Here is a 27,496-nt window from a genome sequence, read left to right as displayed (position 1 = left end):
TTTAACAGTAGCATGCTGCACATGGATTACAAGAATGTTCTCAAAAGGAATTCCTCAGCTGTAAAGTCATTGACCTTAATTTAGGGGTTATGACCCTTCAAAGCTTGACCATTGATTTATTCTACAGGAGCTTGGTCTTATGGAAATTAAATTCATGGCCACTTAGTTTAGCTTTGAATGATAAATTTCTAGTTGTGAAGTTTAGCTTTGAATGATGAATTTCTAGTTGTGACGTTGAAGTGCTAGGGTGGTTCATGTCAACAGGAATGTTGAATTTAATTTAGTAAGAAGATTGTGTTGAACATGTAGACAAGTAGACATATAAACTAGACCTTGTTGTAATTATATAGGTAAGGAAGTGGTTAATATGTTGTTAAATTTATTAAATCAAGGTGTATTATCTAGTGTAGGTTTTGATTATATTGGCAGGTGCTAAACTAACAGTTTGTTTTATACTATATTGATAATGATTTAATTGTTGAAAATTCCATAAATGTTTTATGAGTTTAAAGTCTGAGTGCCATTTCTTTTGTATTGTAGCAATATTTCCTCCAAGGAAATACAATAACAAGCAATATACAAAAAATAAACTCCCAATTGTAATACACTCTGTAATATAGATTATATGCTCTAGTACAATAATATACACAAAGATATATTGTAATACAAATACCGGTTTCTTGATTGTGAATTCATACATTATAATTTTTACGCATATAATATGCATGCTAATAATTCTATATGAACAGATTTCTACAATTATTTTTGAATGTTTCTAAGTTCTTGTGAATACAGAAAATATGTTAATTGTATAAGGATGTTGAATTAAAGTTTATAATTTCTGGCATTTTTGCAAATCTTACTCTCATCTCCAGGAGATGATTTATATTTTTGGTCAACTTAATGTAAATGTGTTTTTAATTCGTTTATTATCCGTTTCTTGGCAAAGAAGCCTATAAATAAGAATAATTACACAATAACATTACTTCAAAAATGTGATAATTTCAAATGTTGGTTTCTTCTATAAATATCAATTTCTTTGTGATAGATATATATTATTCCATATCCAGGGTCTCACCAAATTATTGTTTAGTTACGGAAGGATTCCTTTTTTGGAAGAGACAAAAGAGCAGATCTGTTAAAGATACATAATATAATATGTTTCAAGATCTTTGATTTTTTGTGTAGTTTGGTATTTGGCTGGAACTTGAGTTATGTTGTATCAGAAATGAATGAAATTTTAATTTTTACCTCTTTGTATATTTCAGGTTGCCATAGTTCCATTTGATGGCAACTGACAAAAACATGGCAGCAGCAACACCAGATATGGTTGATGGGAGGCCCGCTGAATATGGCCTTACCCTTAAAGAGCTGCGGGAGCTGATGGAACATAGAGGAGCAGAGGGTTTACAGCTCATACAAACAAAATATAATGGGGTTTTAGATATGTGTAAAAAATTATATACTTCTCCTAATGAAGGTAAGAAAATAACTCATAAGCTATTTCATATTTTGTTTTTGTGTCAATTTTCACATTTCTATTAAATGGTTTTAGTTACCAAGAAATGTATGTAGGAAATATAAGAATAATAAATAGATCTGTTAATTATTGGTAGGTATGTATGAATCAGGTTTTATTCACAGTGATACATTAAAATCCAGATCAAATCTTGGTATATTCATTACTTAAAGGGACATGAAAATGTTGTTTTCTTGGGATCTGTTGAAAGAGATTAGATGACTTTTTGTCTAATGAATTTTGGTATTTACATAAGTCATCTCGACTTTTTAGAAAGTATGTTCTGTAGAACTTGGCACACTGCGAAACGTGTCTGATGGCATATAGGAAAGCCTGATAACTTCTATTCAAGGTGGAACATGGGTCTTTTCTTAAGATGCATATTAGCTTACTTACTTAGAATCCAGCGCTTACTTAGAATCCCCTTATTGAATAGCTTATTTCTCTATTATTATTTATTTGTCAGATAAATGAATATGGTTACCAATTATAAAAATGCCTGTGATTTGTAATTTTAACAATATTGTCATATTTATATACCGTACAGGAAAACCCCCAAATGATTTAGTTTGTCAATATGCTCCTTTATTTCTCATTGTAAGGATTATAATTATTTATTCCATTTTCCTTTTTCCATCTTGAATAATTATATGAGGAATAGGAAAAGAATTAATTTTCTGTCAAAACTTGTGTACGTTTTTCATGATAAATGTTTCTAAATGAGGTTATATTTGTGATGATAAAATATGTGGAATCTGTGATTGTTTGTGCCTAGGGATAATGGAATTGTATATTTTGTGTAATTTAATTTACAGACCAGTGTGCCTTCTGGTATTGTAAAATACTAAACAGATCATTTCCTCTCTGTGGTAAACTACACCAGTTTTCATGGTATTAATCAAATTATGTTATGACCGTATAATTTGATTATCTTGTGCATCAATATTTATGTTATTCTTAGGATGTCTGCTGTTATCAGATATTCATGCATAGCACATTTATTTGTTCTTGATGACTGTTATTATAAAATCTGTATAACCAGAGCTAGAAATTAAATCACATTTTTCAATTAATCAATTTGATCATGGTTTGGGGGTTTTAATTTTAGTATACAATATCTGTTGATAATTCTGCAGATGTGAGGCTTCAAAAGATTTTTTTTTTTTTTTTAAATTTGAAATGATTGTTCTGCTGGACAAGGAACCCTATAAAATTTGATTATTAAAGGATCATATAGAATGTGAAAAACAGTTTAGATGTAGTTTGTTCTGTGACAATGCACTTAGGACGATCAGATCTTAGTTATTATTTCTTAAAACACTGGAGAATTGACACTTAAAATCTCATTGACATAAAAATATGCAGCATTAAGATGTAGGTGTGTGTTAATGCACCCTTCAGCTTTCTATGACTAGCTTTTTTCCCTTATAAATCAATTATTTATAATGAGATATTTATGGGTGATCTTTTTCTGGGGTCGTGGAAATCGTGGAATCCGGCAACCAAAACAGAATTTGAAATCTCACACGGAAAAAGACGGAAAAGCCAATATTTGCTGATATTAAACAAAAACTAAAAACAATTTTGTATTTATCCAAGTATTTCATTTTTTATTCATAAAAATCGAAAATATTAAACGATATCATAATTGTACTCGAAACAAAAACTTGTCTTCCATTTATCCCTAATAATACAATTACTCTGTAGTTAAATTTAATAATGTACTGTATAATATATGTCTTAAAAGCTTTAGTTATTTTATAAAAGTAAAAATCGTTTCATTTACTTCTTTTTTTACTACTGGACTCTAGTTTATCCGCTTTCACCCTGTGACATCACAAATATGCCGTAGTCTTGTGAATCCAGCCTTTTTTCCCATAGAAACAGTAGTAACTACAGAGTTTTTCTGGATAAATTGCGATCACAACCAGCAACCGAGAAAAAGGTCTTTGTCTGCTAAAAAATGAAACGAGCTCACAAGGTGTAATTTTCTGTTATTTAATTCGGAAAACCAGTTTGAAGAATAACTAGTTATTCATAATTTAATATCTGTTATTGGTTTAAAATGATCAGTTTTGTAATAAAAGGCATTTTACAAAGTTTTATTCATATATTCATAAAATAGCATCTTATGTGGAAAAAACGGAATATTGTCAGCTCCGAAATGGAAAATAATGGAATTCAAAATACTTAAACATGCATTATGCAAGAGCTAAATCTGCCTATTGCAGGTCTTTCTTTACGCCTGAAATGTTTTCTAAAGTATTAATTAGACATTAATTAACTGATCCAGGCCTTAATCAACTCTTGATGGCATCAGATTTCTCTGATATTAAATAGATTAGAATGGTTCAGCGATACTTTGATTTAATCAAATATGGAGGACAGAGACTTAGCTTCGATCAACCAGTACGGTGGTTGAAATTATTGCACACGTCTGTCAAACCTTCAAAGGCTAATATCTTCGCTTGCAATAGAGTAATTTGAATGGAAGTTTCAAATTATTCATTTTACATCATCTACTTTCGAACATAGCAAGAATGGCTAGTTCTTTATCTAAATCTTACATAATGTATCTTTAATATGTAATTTGCCATTTTCTGAAATGGAAAATGATCACCCCTAGATATTGATAATGCAAGCTACTGGTTGATATAATACACAATTTTATCTATTACAGGTTTATCAGGAAATCCAGCTGATTTAGAACACAGGAGATTAATATTTGGTTCTAATGTTATACCTCCTAAAGCGCCAAAGTCATTTTTACAACTAGTGTGGGAAGCTTTGCAAGATGTAACTTTGATAATCTTAATGGTTGCTGCAATAATTTCATTAGGATTATCTTTTTATAAACCACCTCCAGATCCTGGTCAAGGTATGTGTACAGTTTTTCAAGCTTTAAAATACTGCCTTAATTGGTACTTTAAGTATTATAGTACAAATTGATATTACGCACCACATTCAGCTGGAGAAAATATAATTTATGTCTAATGTGAAATGAAGACTAGCTCTGCATTTTTCAAATTTGGCTCCAGACATGCATATAATTGAACATGGTGATGTCTGGTCGTTGGCCAAGTATAATATGATTGTCAGTAAGGTAGGTAGTTTAAGTAGGACTGGGAAAATATTTATCTGTGGGTAGAAATCAGACTTCTAGTTCGCTAGAAATAACCTCTACCAGTCTTGCTGTTTTATGAAGCAGAACAAATTAGAAGCATTTAGTTTGACAACAACAACAGTAGTACAAAAACACGTTTATCACAGTACAAATAACACTTTTCTTATTGGTGTTATTTTGCAAGCTGGTCTCAAGATCCTGGCAATAAAGATAGTAGAGCTGAGTCATCACGGTTAATGTTTGCCTCATCTAAATATTGTAATGCATAACAGACGATTCAACCAAATAACTGTCAAACAAAGAAAAATCATGAAATTTTAGGAAAACACCCACCTATTATTGTTATATTTCTCTTATGGTCTAGAATGTCCTAGCATCGAATATTAGCGTGGGCTGAGAGGAAAAGCTTGATATTTCAACTTTGCATATCCAGATGTACATGTTGTCATGCACTTTTTTAAAAAAAAACACTTGACAGTTGAAATTTGATGTCCGTGCAAAACTTCTCTGAGTGAAGTACTATTGTGTTGACTAGACATTAAATTCCCACATGACCTTGACTTTAGCTTAAATTAATTTTCTGTTAAGAGTTTAATACAGAACCATACCAAGAAGAGTTCTGACACTGACAGGGCAAATGTGTCTTGAATTTTATCCAAGCCAGATCTGGTACTGGTATGTTTTATTGGGTCTCCGTATAAATGATGTTAAAGTAATATTTTACACATTACCATAAAATAACCAAGTTTTGTTTCTGTAAAGATGATTGTCCACATCAGATCTTGATGATGTAATTCAACTAGAGAGTGGTGTAAAGTTCATATAACTATTAATTTGACCCAAAGAAAGCATTTGACTTATTGCCAAAATTTGTCATATTGGTTTGTGTCTGTGACTATTCTTAGAGTGTGTGTTAATTTTTTCCAGACCAGGTGTTTTCTCAATATAGTCAAACCTACAAATTTGAGTAATGGTTAAGTTGTCTTAGTGATGGATGGTTTATAAGCTGACTTGACGAGACACCTACTGGTATAACCAGTACATGTACAGTACATAAAATACATGTATTAAAGAACAACTTTCAAGCTCTTATGAATACGTTTATTAGACTAAGACAAGAGTTAAATGGGGATCCTTTAGTATAACTTTGTGTAGGACATCTTGGCATAAAAACACATTTTTCAGACCTACTGTACTAATTTAGGTTGTTCATGATATTATAAGAAAAACGCCTTTAAATGAAATGGATTAAACGTTCTACTGTTCTGCTCTGACTGGGTTAGGACGTTAAACCCCATTTCATTTCATTTCCGACTGGGTAAATGAAGACCGGCATACGCCATACATTGTGCTATGAGGTAAACTCTTGTTTTGAATTCAAACTGTCAAGGGATCTTTTACGTGCATACCAAGAAATATATGGGACCTGTTTCTAAGCCCTTCCTAATGACTAGACGTTGTTCCTTGCTGGGCCCTCCGTCCTACACCACTGTTAATTTGATTACTTGAAGTGTTGGTAAGGCCACAGTACTGGTACAAGAATTTTGTCAGTGAAACAGAAATTAGAAATCATTTTTTTCAAATGAATATTGTCTGGATTTCTACAAAATGATTTTTGTCACAACCTGGCTATAGTATTGTGATAATTTTTAAGAGGAAAATCAGTTATTGAATGATTTTATCTACAATGTTGTAGGTAACATGGACTAAAGTTTCATGCCAGTTAGCCTTACATTCCCTTTAAAATATAGATTACTGGTACATTTAAGTTCGAAATAGAGTGGTCTTGTTCAGGTTAAAAGCTGTAAAACAACTCTTTTTTATTTATTTGAGTATATTGTTAACTGCACAAGGAACTGTATATAACCAGGACACAATTTTTACTTTCATCATCTCTCCTATATAGTTAACAGTATTATCTTAATGATTATCAATATAAGAAATCTAAAAGTTATTAATGGTAAATAATTTTTAACATCAAAATCAAACCACCTCAGCAAGACAGTAGGAAATGAGAAATGATAAAACAGCATGTAACATGGACATTTTATAAAAAAAGTGGAAAAAGAGTATGAAAACTGCTTATTTATAGAAAAAATTTCACCAAAGAAGTCAGGAAATCAGTCTTCCAATCTAAAGGCAATTTCTTTTCTCACTGAAGAATTTGAATGTGGGGATGTATGTAAAATGTACATGAGTGTTTCCATTTAAAGGGACATTAGGTAAGATTAGATGAAGAGCTAACAATTCTCACTGTAATAGTTAAAAAAAAATTAGATAATTATAACAAAATATGCTGAAAATTTCATTCAAATCAAATTGCTTCACACTAAACCAAAATATTAGCGATTGAATTTTAAGCTAGCCTCGGTTGTCATTACTGACGATAACAAAATCTTGATTACATCTTGAGTATTTTCGTCATCTTCTTCCACCACCTTTCTTCTTTTATTTGCTGGCTCCTTTTCTACCATTTCATCCCATAACATGTCATCTTCTGTCCCATCCATAGCATTTGATATGCAGCATTTCTTAAAGGATTTAATAATGATTTCTGGATTGATCGACTTCCACGCCTCTAGTATCCAAGTGCATATAACGTTTAATTCGGGTTTTCGTCTGGCGCCCCCTTTCGTATACGAATGTTCATCGCCTGCCATCCAGTCGGACCACATCTGTCTAAGTTTTATTTTCATTGGTTTATTTATTGATACATCTAATGGTTGAAGCATACTGGTCATACCCCCAGGAATGATGACTAAGTCGGTAGAGTACTTCCTCTTGAGGTCTGTCTTCACCGAATCAGATCGATGACATCTAAAGGCATCCAATACAAGAAGGCCCTTCTTTTTTCTCAAAGCTCCAGGTCTCTTCCCCCATACATTTTCAAGCCAATCAGCTGTTAAATTATCGTCCATCCAACCCTTTTCCTGTGTCTTTACTATAATGCCCTTTGGAAATATCATGCTCTTAGGTAGGGTCTTTCTTTTAAATATGACGCAAGGTGGTAATTTTCCGCCATCTGCTGTACAGGCCAACATCACTGTGAATCTGTTCTTTTCGTTGCCGGTTGTTTTAATGTTGACTGTCTTCTCTCCTGTTTTGTGGATTGTTGTGTTACTTGGTAAATCAAATGTCAGTGGGGTCTGGTCTGCATTTCCTATCTGATCCAGGGTGTAATCATGCTTGGATCTTAGATTAATGATGAATTTTTGAAAACTGGTTAGTTTGTCATCAAAATCTTGTGGTAGTTTCTGTGATATATGTGTTCTTCTACGAATTGATAGGTCGTGTCGGTTCAGAAATCTGTACACCCAACTTGATGTTGCCTTGAAACTTGCATATTCGGCTTTGCCCTTTGCCAACAATATTGCCTTTAGTCTGACTTCTGTTGTCGAAACGGGCAAACCTTCTTGACGCCTCTCATTCACATAGTCTACCAATTCTCTCTCAATTTGAGGATAACATGCGGCGCTCCACCTATTCGCTTCTTTACTAGGTTTCATGTCGGTAAGTTTCCCCTTCATCGCCCTCCAACGTCTCACGTTTGACTCCCCCAAACTAAATTCACGACCCGCGGCCCTATTACCGTGTGCTTCAGCGTAACTAATTACCCTCAACTTCTCCTTAGCGGTATAAGCGGTTCGTCTCGTAGCCATTCTGAATAAATAATTTTTAAGAATGATGGAATGTTCACTGGTGTTTTATATACATCGGGGTGTTTTCTTTGAGCAAGACTGTCTTTTAGTAACAGTTTTAAGTTACCGACGGTTTTCATTCAACATGGATTCAGTGATTGGCCCATTGTTATAATTTACCGGTATAGTTAATTATCTACCAGTGAGTTGTTATCGTTTTCTTTATGAAGTCGTTTGTAGTTGACAAAATCATTGTTTCTTTGATTGGTATTAAAAATGCTATTGTATTATTTTACCGGTATAGTTAATTATCTACCAGTGAGTTGTTACCGTTTTCTTTATGAAGTTGTTTGTAGTTGACAAAATCATTGTTTTTTTGATTGGTATTAAAATGCTATTGTATTATTTTACTGATAGATCTAAATGGCTACAATCTAGGTATTGTCATGACGCGTGGAGTGGGCAACAGACGCTATCGTTTGATTGTCAGTTGTTTGCATAACTTGGAGTAAACTGGAATTGTTGTTTCTCTTTTACCGGTAGTCAGGATTTAAGTTGTGAGTAGCTGATCATGATATATTATTTCTACAGGTATTATTTAATTTGTTTATCATCAAAACCGATTCATTTATCACAGACAATTACTCACGAATTTAACACGATGTAATAGACGGCCATGTTTGTTGTGGGCGGGACTTGAATGACAATTTCACTACCGTACGAGCAACAGAATTACAGCTGAAAGTTATGCAATAATGCAATTGCGTGTTATAATTAATATAAACAAATGTAACAAAAGCAATTTATTTCATAAAGAAATATAATTATATAAAGCTTGATACGGCTAAATATCGGTAATTATTATAACTGTAAACAATAGAGTTTGACCTAGTTACTGGAGATCGCAGGTGGATTTGAGTCACATATGCTATGGCACGAGTTTCACACACGCTGGGAAAGGGTGCGCCTAAACCACGCATATTTTTTTTCCCTGAAACACCTCTGCCAAAGTCGCCCTGCGCCTTATCTACGCATGCGCCTTATACACCGAAAAATACGGTATCCATTTTGACGTTAAATTACCAATCACAAAATGTATTCAAATTTCAAATCCAGTAAATATCGCAGGCTAACGATGATTATGGTCTGGATAAGTTAATTAATGTCCAATTAAAAATTTAGATAACAGTTCACACTTTTCTGTACCAACCAGCATAATATTAGTAAAGACATATAAGTCATGTAGAACAACCAGCTTTTTGTTTAAATCTTACCATACCGGCAATAAATAACAATGTAAAACTTTTAATAATTTTGATTCAAAGCACATAATACGTGGACGGAATTACTCTGGGAATTTCGCCAAAAAAAAGTAATAGCCTACAGCTATTTGCACGTCATTCCATCAGCTGAATTTTTTTGAGAATATGTCTTTGCGCTTGGAAATCCACTTTGATAATTAAAAACTTATTTGTATTTAATGTATCTAAAAATGTACGTAACAAGACCTATTTTGGTAGTACACACGTAACATTTCAGCATCATCGGTCCTAAAAAACTGAAATCACTCGCATGTTTGGTTGTTAGTGTACATTTTGCCATAAATTGATCTAATAGTCGCAATATTGTTTATTGATGTCTTGAATTGTCGTAAATATCAAGCCATGTACCTGGAAAGCTTCGGTGAATTTTGCCCTATGTAACTTGTTATTGGACACAAAGTCAAGTACACATGGGTTGGCACACAGAAGTAACTGCTAATGAATATTTTCATCACCGGAATTTCAGTTACAAAATGGGATGCCCACATGTATTTTGCTCAAATTTACAAAAAAAAAATAAATGAAATGAAATTGTGGCTATTGCCCGTGGAAAGCCTTTTAATACTACTGACATAATCAAAAACACTATTTTTTAGATTAAAAGTTAAGTCTAATTTGATAATCTGTGAGTGATGCATTGAGAATTGCAAAATACTTTTTACAAAATGTGGGAAATTAGTGATGATATAGACAATTTTTCATTTAGACTTTTAAAGAAACACTTAAATCTAGCATATGTTATCTCTGCTGGGTGTTTTCTAAGTACCGGGTATACAAATAAAAAAAAACCCCAGGTAATACTAAATTTATAAATTTTATAAGGGGTTTGTTTGCTCAGTGTCGTAACCTGTGTACCAGTACTGTGGCCTTGCACATATATAGATTATTTTCCAATCCGATTGAAATCTGCTATGATTAAATTTGTTTGCCTTGATTAGAATGAGTGTTAGTCTTGGTTAGAAACATGAACCTGCTATCAAACATTTAATGTAAAACTATTTAGATAAAACCAGGTTGTATGTAGTATGGTTTCTTGTAACTTAACACTTTATCTAAAATAGAACATAGTATAGACAGGTGTCACATATTATCTACTCATTTATTCCAGTACATGTATTCTTTGAAGTTAACATTAAATTAGTTTTTCTTTCTGTGTTCTCTGGTTTCCTTCACTTAAACATGCATTATGCAAGAGCTAAATCTGCCTATTACAGGTCTTTCTTTAGGCCTGAAATGTTATATAAATTATTAATTAGACGTTTATTAACAAAACAAGACCATAATTAACTCTCGATGGCATCGGATACTCTAGATTTTAACTAGATTAGAAGGGTTCCCCATTTAAAAATTTAATTTAAAAATGGTAAGGCGAGGCTAAGCCTCGAATATACTTGTGCCCTGATTACCACAATGCACACATCTTGTCAAAACTACAAACAAGTGATAACTTGGCTCAGTATGAAGTAATTGGAATGAAAATTTCTAAATTTTACATGATCTATTTTTGAGCTATTATAGCAAGAATGGTCAGATCTTTATCTAAATCTTACATAATGTATCTTTAAAGAGAAATAAAGATTTAAATAAGTTGGTGTGTTCTAATAAGTGTACATTTTTTGTGTATGTTTCAGGTGATAATGAACCAGAGTATTATGAGGGAGCGGATGGTGACTCCAGTGTGGAAGAAGCTGCAGGCTGGATTGATGGTCTGGCTATTTTAGTGGCTGTAGCAGTAGTTGTTTTAGTGACTGCTTTTAATGATTGGAGTAAAGAAAAACAATTTAGAGGACTTCAAAATAAAATTGAATGTGAACACAAATTTCTAACAATTCGTGGAGGTGAAGTATTACAGATATCTGTAGGAGATTTAGTAGTTGGTGATATTTGTCAAGTTAAATATGGTAAGTCTCAAAATGGACTCCAGAAATGTGTGAGGAATTTGTGAAAATATTGTTTTTGTTACTTCCACTCAAAACTTAGCTGGTGTAGCAGGGGTAGTAGTCACATCAAATACTGATAAAACCAGTTTAATATTCTTAGTCATTATTTTGATGCTATTCAAATACATGGTGCATTTTCAGATCCAGAAATAGCAAATTTGTCAAGTTTTATATTTTCATTTATTTGTTGATTTCATGGAATTAATATTAGTAAACTTTGACATTTAATAACATACTACTAAAATATCAGTTTGTATAACCTAGCAAAACTATTCAAATTAGAATAATTATGAGAACACTAATTGCAGGCCACTTGACAGATGAGTCAAGTGAATAATATAAACTGTTGACGTAACAACTTATAACAAAATATACTTGGAACAGTTCCATATTCGATTAATAAACTCACACAGTAAACGATGTTAGATATATTTGATTATGCTGATTGCTTTTTCAAGCACTAAATATACAATCTACATCAATATAAGTTATTAATCAGTAAGCCATAGTGAATTTGTTGATCATAAAATTAGAACATATTTTTTATTAGCAGTAACAATAATATCTAGCTATAATAGAAAAATGTATATAGGGAAAAGACAATCAATATCTGTTATTATACACCACTCAATACAAAAAATATTGACTCTTACATAATTTAATTATCTCCCCTGATAATTGATTGTTCTTTTATGTCAGCATATTACAATGGCAGAGTTCAGTGAAAACGATCCTTCTTGATGTATTTTAGAACAGCATTTCATTTTGTTATTATGTACATATGTAATATCTTTACTAGGACAATTTATTCCTAATAAAGTATTTGTGTAATACATGTAGGCAGGGTGAATTGGCTAATGGTTAAAGTTTTAACTCCTGGTACATGTTGAGTCTTAAAAAAAGATTGTAACGGGGAAAGTAGAATTTTATATAGCTTGGCTACCTACCGGTTCACAAATTTAACATGGTTATTGTAATCTATAGATCAATTACTAAAAAGCTGGACTTTGCTTGACCAATAAGTTTTATTTTCTAATCAAAAAAAAAAAAAGAAAAAGGAAAAAAAAAATGATGCCTGCAAAAAAATTGATATCTTCCCACCAGACTCTTATGAAAATGGGGTCTTAATCTTGATACCAAGAGAGAATAAATAGACTGATTTATTAAGAACTAGTCCTCACATAGAAATACCATTACACTGTCTGTTCTACACTTAGGTCTATAATATTGATATATATCTCTGTTACATTATATAGTCCATTTATCAATATTACTTTTTCTCTTCAATTATTTAATAAAGAGCTAGGAATAGAAATGTAATTATTGATTTTGATGTAAAATCAGATGGTGAAATGATGAAATCTGTTAATAAAGGCGAAAGTTAATGAGTTACTAAAATGGATGTAATTGTTCTAAGTCAATGTAACGAAAATACATATTAATATGAATTAGTCTGTATTAGGTTAAATGGTTAATATACATATGGCTTACACATTTAATCATAATTACGTATTTCCCCAGTTATGAAACTTGTACTTAAATTTGACTTTTAATGTTTCAAAAAAGTATAACTGTAGTTAAAGTAGGATTGTCACATATAACCTTGGTCAAATGCGTATTTTATTGCTCTCCTCGGTCCTCTGTAATCCCTCTCCCAAACTATGTCAGAAGATATATTGCTCAGTCTTGGCACGTGTTATTCATGTTTATTTCTTATTTACTTCACATTAATAAGGCCACACAAAGAAAATATTCTGTCTGGTTCTCGAACAATCCTTTGTAAAAAAAATTGATGCGGAAGAGTGTTTTTTGTGATTTTGATTTTATTTTATCAAAATCTAGTTAGTTTTTCATTTTTAAGAAACACACAAAATTATAAATTTAATATTTATTTTACTCTTAATAAGAAAAAATAAGTAAAATTTTGAAATAACGGCCGAATAATTCTGTGCCTTAATCTAAATAAACTCCTGGGAAAATTATTTTCAAGTTCGCTAGTTTTTGTTTTGGCGACCATTACGTGGTATCGATACCATACTAATTGTTAAAGTCTGCACCCTCAATCTTCCCACGGAGAATAGTTTCGGTCATCTCTCTCACAGTTATCAGTTATAGTTCTAGGGAAAGCTACTTGGGCATTTTGATCGTAAAACAAATGACACATTGACAGCAAAATGTCTCCATCATTGTGAATTAACAATCGATTATCCAGTACCGTTCGTGTTCATCAATAGTGTTTCACATGGTTACGTACTTGATAGCTGAGTCTAGTGTTCAGTTCCTGTTTTCAAGAAACGCTTAATGAGTTACTTTCCTTGATCGCGGGAAATATGAACATGTGGAAATGGATAACTTTGTTTTTATTATTATTTCTTTTAAATAAAAACTTGTGACGTGGCCCAGTTATCTGAGAACCAGAATATTTTTTGTGTGTGACTGTTCGTCTGTACTGATCTCAATCACGATCACACAATATTTTAATCTGTTATCACTTTCCTTTGCAAGAATCGGTCACGTACATGGTCGCGATCACGCTATTTTAATAATTTTCCAACCCAAAGAAATATTCACTGGGCAACTTAATATACCTTACACACCAACAGTACAGTATACCCATCCGAATCCCTGGAGAGCTTTTTTCAGTTCCTCATGATTTTTTAGACGTGAAGGCCTCAGGTATGGAGTCAACATTGCGACAACAGTCTCTTGCTTCTTGGAGTTTAAGTCTGTCTGCGTCTATGATGGTGATATTGCATACAAAGTGACAATTGGCTTCTAATCCTTCTTTTATAGTCACATTTCAAATGTAGTCTTCTATATAAGTAATATTCATTGATAAATGGAATACCCAAATTATTTTCAAGCTCAGATTTTCATAGACCACACTTTCTGTTTTTCCCGTCTTCATTAGCCCAGTTGTTGCAGAAACGTCCATTTCCTTTCATTTCTGCGTGTTTGGAATTTCCTAATACACAGTTTATCAATAAAGTAAATATTAGTATGCAGAAGGTACATTAGCAGTTCGGATGTCGTGCATCAGAAATAATGCATCCAGTAGAATTAATTCTGATAAATCCAGATATTGAGTGTTCTATGGTCATTATTTAACCACTTGTCTTTCTTTTGATGCAACCCATGATTTTATTCGAATATCTGATGTTTGATAAAAATTTCCAAGAAATCTTGTTTGTAGCTAGAATGGATTGTAATACTGGTAGGCTTTGAAATGTGTATTGGCTGTCTCTTAATACAATCTTTCTATCAACATATTTTTGTAGTAAATGAATCAATCTTAATGTTGATGTATGTAAATAAAATCTTGTAAACTTTGTTAAAGTAAAAAGAGACATAGGCATACATTTTAGTACATTGTAAATGGCCTGATGGATCATTGAAGCATGATTTACAATTTGTTTCTCTAGCAAATGAAATAGGTTATAAATTTGGTGCCAATGAATTGAGAACAGTATAACCTGCAGTAGTTAGTTAATACAAAACTACTACAATAACATTCTCTCTCTCTCAATCACCTTCTCCCTCTTCCCTCCTTTTACATCATTTATCAACAGCAGTCTGAACTTTGATTTGAAAAGCCATATTAATGATTCTATTTCATTTCTCATTATGAAAACTATTAGTTTGTGGATATCATAAATGCCAAATGAAGGTTCAATGACCTATTATATTAATATATGCCGTTAGCTTGAGCAATACACTTTTGATGGCCTTAAACAGAAATATACTGAATGAAATATATTCATAGTTTGATTTATTGTAAATATCCAGTGTCCGATACAGTGAAAAATACTATACAAGATAAAAGGTCGTCAATTTGATAAATATGAATAGGATATTCCTCATTATCTGTCCAGATTCATTCATAATTTCAATTTTACGTAGACGACAATCTTTATACATTACCAGCTAAGTGAGTTTTGAAGACTAATATTGATAATATGACAGTCTGGGTGTTGATGACTGTCAAATACTCTTATAACCAGCATGAAAATACTCATTAATTTTGATAGATGTTTACACCTTAATTTACCAATGTCTGCCTAATGAACTAGCTTTATCACTTCTTTACAGTTGATTTCTAGATTAATATATATGTCAATCACAATGATGATCATTCAATCTTGTCCATTTGCAATCAAAGAAAGACTCTAAGCTTACAAACATCTGAAATATTTGATATAAGACTAAAGACAGAATATATTCCTTTTCAAAAGGCAAATATTGACTTTCAGGTCATATACAATAAAAATTAGTCTTGCTAAAAAGCATATTGATCCAAAAATAGTTAAAATTGATCAGTTTTAACATAAGTTAAAGCCATCTAAAGTTTAAAATTAGAAATCTAAAGTTTATATTACGGTACATAGTCAATTGATTTCACATCACAATCTTTATTGTAAGTGAACACCCGAAGGATGATTCATTTCTGTCTAGATGAACATTGATATAATTTGTACTGTATACACTATATGATAGACGTGTAGGATCAACCCTGTCTTGTAGCGCAGTAATGAAACTGTTTAAAATGTCAACAATGCGGAGGAGTTTGTCAAATTCATAATGTGTGTTTTCGTTTTTTTATTTTTTTCTTGCATGAAAATAATTTTGATTGTTGGCGGTATATTTGAGTGTAATTATAATGTGATATCTTGTATTTCTAGGTGATCTCTTACCAGCTGATGGTGTTGTGATACAAAGTAATGATCTTAAAGTGGACGAGAGTTCACTTACAGGAGAGTCAGACCATGTTAAAAAAGGCGAGGCCACTGATCCTCTCTTACTCTCAGGTATGTTAATCCTCACATAAAGTGATTATTCTGTATTTTAAAAAATCCAGTGAAAATAAAATCTTTTGATCAGCTGCAGAGGTCGCAGTGGATCAATTTGGAGTTGCGTAAAAATATGCAGACATTCAAAAATTTTGCGTTTCTACCCCTCTACATCTGCGTGATTTAGAGCCTCTCAAAATACTCAATATAAGCAAGTAAAATCGTTATGTGAACAACCCTATTTTAAGCGTCCTTATTTGATTAATACTGTATTTAATCTAATGACGACAGTAGGTTGAGGGCATGGGTATGGTTGACGGCATAGTCATTTCAATCTTTCATTTCGACAGGAAATCAAGAGCAAACTATTGCTATGAAAGCCAATATTTGATTAGCTGAATGTAAACAGTTTATCGTGTTCTAGCCAATCCAAAGTCTTGTATGAAATGAGCTTTATCGTTTCCAGTGCGGCAAAATAGGGGGTGTCTCAGAATAGCTGCATATAGAAGGCTTACTGTCATGAACTTAAAAGATTATAAACGAAATAAGAGGAAATATAAAAAACCTACAGAGACTACGTACAGTAGTGGTGTGTAAATGCCATGTGAAACACAGAAAGTGATGACGTAGTGTACAAACTACAACATAGAATAATCTAAATATTCTCACGTCGGGGAAATTTTCTGCGTGTAAATTACCCAGCGTCTGTCAATATTTGTGTCCATTTTGAAGAAAATGTGTGAAAAACGCTGATTTTTGTGTGACTGCGACCTCTGATCATCTGATTTAACCATTTTCATTAACACATAGATTTTGCTGGCGATTTAAATTGAAGTCAGCGCCCTCAATCCCCCCACGTAGAATACTTTCGATCATCTCTCTTACACTTCTCAGGAAAAATAGTTAGGTATTCTGATCGTAAAAATAACAGATTGACGCAAAGCAAAATGTTGCTATCATTGTGGAATAACAAATTGTCAATCGATTATCCAGTGCCGTCTGTGGTTGTCAATAGTGTTTCCCATGGTTACATACTTGATAGCCGTGTCTAGGGTTAACTCCCTATTTTCAAGAAATGCTTAATAGATTTACCTTCCTTGATCGCGGAGAAAATAGTTAGGCATTCTGATCGTAAAAAATAACAGATTGACACAAAGCAAAATGTCGCTATCATTGTGGAATAACAAATTGTCAATCGATTTTCCAGTGCCCTCCGTGGTTGTCAATAGTGTTTCCCATGGTTACGTACTTGATAGCTGTGTCTAGGGTTAACTCCCTATTTTCAAGAAATGCTTAATAGATTTACTTCCCTTGATCGCGGGAAATACGAACATGTGGAAATGGATAACTTTTTTTTTTTTTTAAATTTAAAACATTTGACGCAGCCCGTGTTTGATGAAACGGCGATATCTGAAAACCAGAATATTATTTTTTGTGTGGCCTAAAATTGAATAGATCTTAAGCCAACATCTCTTTTATTCTGACATTTTTACGAGTGTAACATAATAGGGAATTTGCCTGTAAATAGATGTTTAATAAAAAATCAATTACTCCACTAAAACAAAGTTATTTACATTGATTGGCAAGTTAGTTTATTTTTAGCCTAGTGTTAATATGTTAACGGTTGTGAGCTGAATGTTGGATCAGCTTATTATTGATTTCTATGCTTGACATTTATAAAATTTCTCCAACAGAAAACCCCCCAATTGTGTTTGAGCTGGGAGCTAGAACATAGACAAACTACTTGTTCTATTTACTTAAGATGAGCACCAAGGGATTGAAAAGGTCATGAAACACACAATATATTCAAATTAAAATTCCCACTAACCATGTTCTTCTAACTAATTAAACTTAATATCTTTTTATCTAAGAAAAACTGAAAGTAATTGGCATTTAAATATATTTTAAAGATTTTAGAAGCATTCTTTAACTATACAAGTTTATGCCTCAATGTATGCGTGTCATTATCTTACTCTGTGTTAACACTAAGATTTGTGTTTGATTTAAACAGTATTTATTAAAGATACATTATGGGAGATTTTTATAGAGAGTTGGCCATTCTTGCTATAACAGTTCAAAAGTAGATGATGAAAGAAGAATATATTGAAAAATTCAGTCAAATTACTTTATTCTGAACATAGTTATCATCGTTGTAATATTTGCCTAGAAATGGTAGCGAATTGTGTCTTCACCGTCGCTGATCGTTTGATTGACAGGCGTTAACTCCATCTACATATCTCGATTATCAAGTAAAGTTTTCAATGGCATACGGAAACGCTTTACAGCGGCCTCGCTAAGTACACTCTATCATTTAGCCTCGATCTAACAGACGTATTTTCATCAGGTTACCCCTTATCTGATTTAATCAATTAGTGAAATCCTATTTAAATCCGAGCTGTAGCCGAGCCATCCGTGGGTCTACAGAGTTGATTTTGGTCTTGTTGTTTAAATAAAGATCTAATTTATAATTTCTATAACATCTGAAGCCTAAATTAAGACTTGCAATAATCAGATTTAGCTCTTGTATAATGCATGTTTAACATATAATTATATACAATATACAATATCGTGATAAATTATGTGGATTTAGAAACCCTCTATAAAACTTATATTAATCCGTTTCCATTGCATAAAATATATAATAATTTACATAATAATAATGAGATAAGGATAAGTATAAAATCATGTCATCATCCTGTCTTTATAGTTACTGTGTTACCATCATTGCACAAATCATCTGGTTATATTGGATATAAAGTATTTAACTATAACAGAAGTAAAATTGCAATAGCAGAACACTGGATAAAATATCTTGATTTGTCATTGTCATTATTAACATAGATTACAGATAGCTGCACCCACACATCAATGAGAATACTGTCTTCTCTAATTTTATTTATAAAGTGGTCATTCAATGATTTCATTGTTGTAGATATTGCAATCCAAATTGCCTTGTGAGCAGTAGATAAATTTACATGAATACAAAATACCCATACTACTAATAAAAGAATAAAACCTAACAGAACAGATTTATATAGTATGATGGGTAGGACGTTTGCTCACTAATCTGTAGATCCTGTGTTCGATCCCCGCAAGTTCATCGGGATATTCAGGTGTGGTTCCCCCTTATCACTGATGTAGGACGAAGGGACTGGCAAGGGATAAAGTATAGGCGTACTGATGGGACGAAAAACCAAAGTCTTGTGTACACATTGGCGTGCACATAAGATATCCCTTGACGGAATTCAAAATAAGAATAGGCTGTAGTGCTGCTGTCTGGACAAAATGTCCCTCATAGCACACTGCATGGTGTGTGCCCATCTTCATTAGCTCAGTCGGAGCATAACAGTAGGACGTTAAACCCCATTTCATTTCGTTATATAGTATGGTGCCTAACATGGCAAAAAATTAATCAATAATAGCTAGGCTAGGCTGTGAATAATATAATTTTTTGGTATCAATTTTGTTGTTCATTTCCATTTTATTACCAGAATTGCTAGGCTGAAGAAAGTCAATAACATGCTTATAAAACATAATATGACCTGAAAATGATTTGATATTTTTCTGCCATGTTCTAACTACATGTTCTGTATTGATTCTGTACAACTTTGATTGGCCAACAAGCAGACGGCTATATATTTTCTTCTTGTAGACAATTTTAGCAACTAATCACAAATGTCGACAGTATGCAATGACTCACCCAACACTTCTGATAGATCAGTCTGACTAGCAATGGTCTTGCTTAAGAATATTACCAAATCTTAGCTAATTAATCGAGAAATGTTGGTTGATAGAGTGGTCTGATCTTATGAGTATTTTTTGGTCTGTCACTATGGTAGTTGTATGTCCCATCTTACAATTGATTTAGTTTTTTACTACTTTAAGAGCCATATTACTTACAAGCTAGTGAAATGGTTTTTTTCAAACTAGCCTTGGTTTTTGAGTGGTTGTGTCAATTGGTGTCCTATGATAAATAAAATGTTAACTGAATACTCAATTCTTACATTGACCTTTTTACCCCTGATCCAATCAATCAAGGGGGCAGTGTTAATTGAACAGTAGGGCAATGGCCTCTTGACTAGAATGCACCAGGTGTGGGCAAAAAAATATTTTTACTGTGCACAAATGTGAACCCGGGCTGTTAGAATTTGAAGAGGAGGGGTGTAAATGCATACTAAACTTATGCTGTCTGTCTACAATAAGCTCCGCTTGAGAACAGACACTAAGCTAGTTGACTGACAATTTAAGTCCTAAATCGACGATGTCAGTCAAAAACACAAAGTATATTTCAAGAATTTTGAGAAGTATATTTTCTGTTTTCATTTAATAAAATTGAAAAGGTTTAATTCGCCTTTTTGTGTATAACAGATGTGAACAGGAGTAGGAATGCATTACAAAACAATATATGGCTGCCATTTGAGGCAGAGATCTATTCTCCAAGTATGAAGTAGATTGATCTTTGTGTGTAGACTGAGGGTAAATGCTCACCCTACACAAGTTACAATAAAAATGAAATTTACCACATGTTAGTCTCAAAATGACCAAAATTCTACTTTTGATCCACCATGCCCGTTTATGTGGAGCTTTTATTCGTAATTTGGCCAATTCTTTTTGCATTTCTTGGCAAAAACCCTGGCAGCTTTTACATTACCTTGCTAAAATCACACTCAGAGTTTGAATATGTAGTACTAATAGTATTCAGAATGGATAGATATTATTTCTAAAATTACTTGGTGGCTAGCTCTCGCCCATCTCCAGATAGGAATATGATGTCACTGTTTGACCTGACATGTAGGATTTGTCTAGCCTCATTCTTCAAGTCCCTTCTTACAAATGGTGCTGAAACGCATTCTGGTACACAATTCATGTACCAATGGTAAAATGGTTATTTTGTCTTAAAAAGTGGATTTCAGAAGCCCATCTTTTCCCGGTAAGATCACAACACAAATGTTGATTTAAATTGACAAATAATTCAGGTTTTCAATGTCGAAGACTGTGGGCGATACTGAGTTAAAGTGTTTAAGTACAACACATGTATAGAACAAAACACAGAAATTAAACTTACAAAATTAAGTTAAGATATGTCCAGAAAGGCCAGATTATATAGTTTAGAATTGGGGGGCTTAGTTAAGTCAATTGTGTAATTGCTTCAATATACCAGTGAGTGATGGTGAATTACGTATATAGAAGGCTGTTACATAAGAGTAGTTTTTCAGGTCTATTTTAAATATAAAGACGATCTTGTACTATGAGGGACTGAATAAAATTCAACATGTAGACTGCTGTAGAGTTCCAGAAGTTGAACATCTGAGTTTGTTGAAAATGTAAGATTTCTTATTTTTCTTTTACAGGTACTCATGTTATGGAGGGTAGTGGAAAAATGTTGGTTACTGCTGTCGGTCCTAATTCTCAAACTGGTATCATCTTCGCTTTACTTGGTGCCTCACATGAAGAAGAAGAAAAAGAAAAGAAGAAGAAGAAGGAAAAGGGTCCTAATAATAGTGCTTCAGATACTGGTAAGTTTCCAGATTACCGTGACAAAGTTAAACATTTCTACACGCACACACGCTTTTATAAACACGCAGTAGGAGTAGGCTTACAGTTATAATCTTATGCAGCAAATGATTTCATTTTTTGAACTGTGTTCATTATATAGTCATTTGAAGGTATGCTATTATATTATCAAGAATATAATATAATTCATGATACACAGGTTTTTCATTTTGATGGCTTCATATTTAAATGAAATTTGCATATAATATGAAGTGAACTGGACTCATAATGCAAAACTAAGAATAAGAAGCAGCTTGACTGCATGCCTTGCATACAAGCCAGATGCACTGATTAATATCATAATCAAATTTTACATCATTTAATATACAATTAGATAGAAATAATACAAACTGTCACATGAAATAGGCTTACAATATTCATACTATGGGTTATTGGTGAAAATTGCATGATGATTTGCTGTGTGTGATAGAATTTCATATAAATGAATATTAACTGCATGGTTTTACTTTACATCAAAGTTTTGAGATATTTGTCAGAATAGAAATTTTGCAGGAATATCTATATCTAAGTAAGCTAATGACATATTTTGGTGTTAGGTTAACTTTGTTTATTTTAACAATAATTTAATGAAGATTTTCAAAATAATTATGTACTATATATTTATATTTATAACCAATCTCAATTGAATATTCAGATGATGATATGGAAGTATGCACAAGAAATGTCATTTAAAGATATTATTGAGAATAACTATATGATTATTATGTTATGCATGGTAAATGATGTGTTTTAGTGTAAAATAACCTATGAAACAAGTGTTTTCCGTGTGTTGTGGGTACACTGGGAAGTCAAGAGTGTGTCATATCTAAAACACTTTTGTGTGAAACAAACTGATTGTTTATTATATTACCCAAAAAGCTCATTAAATTTGAGAAAGTGCATCATTCATTCTGCACAATAAAACTTCAATTATTTTATTGTCACTTTAAGACGAATAGATGTCTTTTACTGTCATCTAACTTGAAGGAATATTTTGTTTTTATCTTGTCACTCACAAAGATCGGAAGAGTGTTCAACTTCTAGCTGTGAAAGGTAAAGTACCGGTAGTCAAACTATGCGCTGCTCAGAATATTTTCTCAGTTGTATGTGTCTAGTCGTACCTTGTGAAGTTCTTGTGTACATATATATATCTGAAGTCTGTAAACATCATATTCCCCCATCTTATTATCTTAGTTCTTCAACTATAGCACCATGGAAACACATAGTTCCCACAGCACTATCTTTTTAGTAGAAAAGATACATTGATTAGACATAAGATCTGCACAAATCATTTGATCTTTTGTTGTTTGGTTTTGTTTTTCTTTTATGGTAATCAAAATGTGCCTAGTTCAGCTGTGTAGTCAAATTGGGTAAAATAGTGATAATGCATCACATAAATGTGTAAATGAATTAAGTTGAATATCCTAAAATTCCTTTTAATCTTTCCTTTTATCTAAATACACTCTACTCGCTTTCAGTATAATTCACAGCGTTTCATCGTTTCACTCTTAATTGTAGCCAAATTTAGAATAGTCGAACCTGCTATACTGTACTGGATTAAAATAAGTACTGAAAAGGTCCATGGTGCTAAAAGTACTCTGACTATAACTATAAGTATGTTGTATATAATATTAATAGTTTGTTTCACACAAAGTGGTTACCCTGTGATGGTTGTATCCACTCTGGCTTTCATATACTAATCATCCTATATTTTTTTTTCTATCTCTAACCCGTCAGGTCCCAGACCAAACACCCTAGGACAGAATACACCATGTAAGTTTATTCATACCACTCTCCAAGTGTATGACTGTCTTGTATATATTACCGGTATATAAGATTGGGTAATGGGAAATCGTACAGTGTGTCTGTACTTGTATTGAATATTATGATTATTGTGTAATGTATGTACTGTAATACGCATTCATATTTTCAACAGTGCTGTAATTAATAATTTCATGAGTCCATCAAATGTGCTTGTTAGAAAATGAAATATCAAAATTTCATATGTTTTATTCATTAATATAATCTAGCAACATATTGTTGGCAATCATCTTGTTTACTAATGTAAGGAAATATCTTAGCAGGGAAACTGGCACGTATTGGGTTGATCATTAATACTAAAATAAATAGTATTAAATATATAAAAACTTAGGTCATTGATATGGGAATGATTGCATGTTTATTTATTTATCTAAGTTCTCCATAGAAAATCAGGCTATATCTATGATGTCTTAAGGATTAGAATATGAAATTTATATTTACTAAAAAAAACACCCATTGAGTTATAATTTGCTAAAGGATTTAACATTACATTTAGAAAAGAATGTATTCAGTGGTGCATCGAGATACTCCCAGGGTTCTACTTTAGTGTATAGAATATAGACCCTCCCCCCTTGACGCAAATGATATGAAATAGTAATATATTGAATGCCGTGAAAAAATTTACAAGGAATATTCAAAATCCATATTAAACAAAAAAAATGTTTCTCAATACCATGAAATCAATTTTCATTTTAATAAACTCTATTTTAAAATGCAGTACAACTTCAAAATTGACAATACACCTGTGGTTAGTCCAACCTATTCCCTTCATTGATACGCCACTGATTGTCTCGACTAGTCATACATGTATACAAATTATATTGCTATTCTATTTCTGGCATTTCTCTGGAGTTAACTTTTTAGTACCGTAGTCTGTACTTGTAGTTGAATTTTGTTAAGGTTTTCCCTTTTATATAGAATCAACCCTTTGGCATGCCTGGTTCTCAACTTTGTTATATAATTACTGATATACTTGTTACCTGAAGTAAATGATGTCTGCCTCCAAATCTCATCAAAATATTTGTTTAAACCAACATCAATTCTTGTCTGAAGAAAAAAAAAAATTATCTTATTTTCCATGAGCTTTTAATTTACTCATTACCAGTGTTTTCTTCTGCTTGAATTTAACATGTTTTCTAGACAAGTCTTAAAGACATTAGCCATTTTGGAAATGACTACAGGTAACAAGGGAGGTAATTTGAATGCTATCTACACATTTAATTTGAATGTTATTTTGAATTTTATTTTTTGTTTTTATTAGTGCTATCAAATGAAGCTGAAACTAAAGTGGGTATGTGAAATTCCTGAAATTATATACAGAGTTATATCTTTTTACCTGATAAACTTCTGTTGGGTTATTCAAAAAAAAAAACAACCACCCTTGAAAATTCTTCTCTTATTTCTTGTTCCGTTTTCTTCTGTCAACTCCCTCTTCAAACTCAGCTTTTCTCTTTGATTTTGTTTTTCATGTGGGTATTCATTGACAAACTTATTTTTGTCCTGTCATTTTTTAACATAGTAGTTTCGTATTGAAATGGCATGACAATATAAGATGTTTACTTTCATGTACATGTATGTGAATCCATATAACGTAAATGTAAGCATATTTTGTCTTACCTGTCCATTTGTCTGCTTGTCCATACTAATAATTACTAATTTTATGAACTCATTGAGTCCACACTTTTGATCTGATTTTGATGACACTTGATGGCTTCAAATTGGGGTTATGTATGAAATCTATTCTTGCTTGAATATTACATTGGGTAATAGAATAAGGTTGCCTTCTACACTTAAAAATAGAAATTCAGTAGGATATATTTTAATCACTTTTCAGCAAAGAGAATAAGCTTTACAATCAACTTGACTCTAATCTAAAATAAACACTGAAATTTGACAGAGAAAATTCTTGTATTTTTACAATTTACAGTTTACCCTAGAATGGATTTAGGAATCCATCTTGTTTTAAATTATATTTTTAGCACAGATTTACAGCACTCCCATTCAACTCTCCTTTATACATCTTCATGTCATTTTCTAAAACTTTCATTTTCTTTCGTTCATTGCTATCTTGGTAGTTGTTGTTTCTACGTCCTTGAATGTTTGTGTAATTGATTCAATTAGAGCACATAATTTTGTTGGCTTTTAATTTGTAAATGAATTTAGTCAATTTACCCTTTAAATTTTAATACAATTACGAAGCCAACAAGGTGCTGTGTTGTCTATATTTTAACTGAAAGTTCTCAAATAATTTTAATGTATTTTGTTTAATAACGTTTTAGATCATTCGTTGATGATTATTGCTTTAATTACATGTATTTAATTTGAATTATGTATCGGATTATGCAACAAACCTGAGATAATATTTTACGTAATGTCTCGGTTGTGTGGTATTACAGTTATGCAGTTGTTATATAATATTCTGTTTGAAGAAAGTAGAATCCAGTTTTTCTGTTAGTTCTGCATGATTTGATTGTCATTATTAATTTGTTTTTTAAAAAAAAAAGCCAGATAAAAAAAAAGAGAAAAGTTTGCTGTATACTTTTAGACAACTTCATGATGTGTAATATGGTAATTTTTTGCAGATATTGATAGTGTTGTATCTAAAACCAACACAGGCAACTCTCATGCAAATATCAACAAACATGATTTGAATAAGAATACACCTACTATACCTGAAGAAGTAGAAGCTAGTGCCAAGGAGGAGGAAGAAGAAAAGAAGAGTAGTAGTAGGAAAGAAAAATCTGTTCTTCAATCGAAACTTACTCGCTTAGCTATTCAAATTGGATATGCAGGTACATAAATCTCCAAACTATAGTGATATGTTAAATGTTTTATTTGAAGTAATTAAAGATACATTATGGGAGATTAGATAAAGAGCTGGCAGTTCCCACTGTAATAGTTAAAAACTAGATAATGTAAAGGGAATTCGCTGAAAATTTCAGTCAAATTGATCGACTCCGAAATAAGAATTTAGCGATTGACTTTTCGGCCTAGCCTCGATCATCATTACTAAAGTCGGTTCGATAAAATATATAGTCTCGATTATCCATTTCATGTTTAAATCATGAATGAAAGTTGAGCAGCAAATCGGATCCTAATCCAGTAAATATCGCAGGCTAGCAATGGCATCGACAGTTAATTATGGTCTGGATAAGTTAATTAATTTCTAATTAATAATTTAGGTAACATTTCAGGTCTAAAGAAAGACCTGAAATAGGCACATTTAGCTCTTGCATAATGTATGTTTAAGGGCCCTTACTTGCATTGAATTTTAGTACAGTCCTAAAAATTAAGTCTATCTAAGATATGTATGTTTCAAACCATTTAGGTTGTAATTTTGCAGGTGTTTGAGGTTGTAAACTGTGACAGACTACAGCTGTCTTAAACAGTCCATGAAATGTCTTATAGTTCACATTTGATGAATCGAATATATAAATCAGATAATGAAATTTATTTTATTGATTTTCAGGTACTGCCATTGCTGTTTTAACTGTTATTATACTTATTGTCAAATTCTCTGTTACTGAGTTTGTAATAAAGAAGGAAGAGTGGACGGCGGAGAAGACTGGAAGATATTTAGAATTATTTGTAAAATATTTTATTATTGGTGTAACTGTATTGGTCGTAGCTGTGCCAGAAGGTCTACCATTGGCTGTCACACTAGCTCTTGCCTATTCCGTTAAGGTAAGGTTTATAGATAAAAATTTTCATTCAAACACTGTGGGGGGTTGGGGTGGGGTGGCAGAATGGTTAGCACATGCACGCTGTATCATAAGGTCTGTCATTAAGTCA

The 27,496-nt window shown here is 32.2% G+C and overlaps 1 protein-coding gene across 8 annotated transcripts in view; it reads left to right on the top strand.

Annotated features, from left to right (window-relative positions):
- The window catches only part of LOC126826646 (plasma membrane calcium-transporting ATPase 2), a 119,648-nt gene that overhangs the window by 70,762 nt on the left and 21,390 nt on the right, over positions 1-27,496 (top strand). For 6 of the 8 annotated variants that reach the window (XM_050555612.2, XM_050555613.2, XM_050555614.2 and 3 more), the window contains 9 exons: positions 1,269-1,480; positions 4,200-4,397; positions 11,235-11,504; positions 16,223-16,348; positions 21,682-21,846; positions 23,621-23,656; positions 24,966-24,995; positions 26,287-26,496; positions 27,174-27,388. In XM_050555612.2, the coding sequence (XP_050411569.1) occupies positions 1,288-1,480; positions 4,200-4,397; positions 11,235-11,504; positions 16,223-16,348; positions 21,682-21,846; positions 23,621-23,656; positions 24,966-24,995; positions 26,287-26,496; positions 27,174-27,388 (1,443 nt within the window). In that variant the 5' untranslated portion in view covers positions 1,269-1,287. The remainder of the gene's footprint in view (positions 1-1,268; positions 1,481-4,199; positions 4,398-11,234; positions 11,505-16,222; positions 16,349-21,681; positions 21,847-23,620; positions 23,657-24,965; positions 24,996-26,286; positions 26,497-27,173; positions 27,389-27,496) is intronic. The other 2 variants (XM_050555619.1, XM_050555620.1) reach the window with 2 other exon arrangements.

This window comes from Patella vulgata, chromosome 7, assembly GCF_932274485.2.
Source record: "Patella vulgata chromosome 7, xgPatVulg1.2, whole genome shotgun sequence".
Classification (NCBI taxonomy): Eukaryota; Metazoa; Mollusca; class Gastropoda; family Patellidae; genus Patella; species Patella vulgata.
Note: the sequence above shows the minus strand (reverse complement) of the source record. Positions and strands in the feature narration are given on the sequence as shown.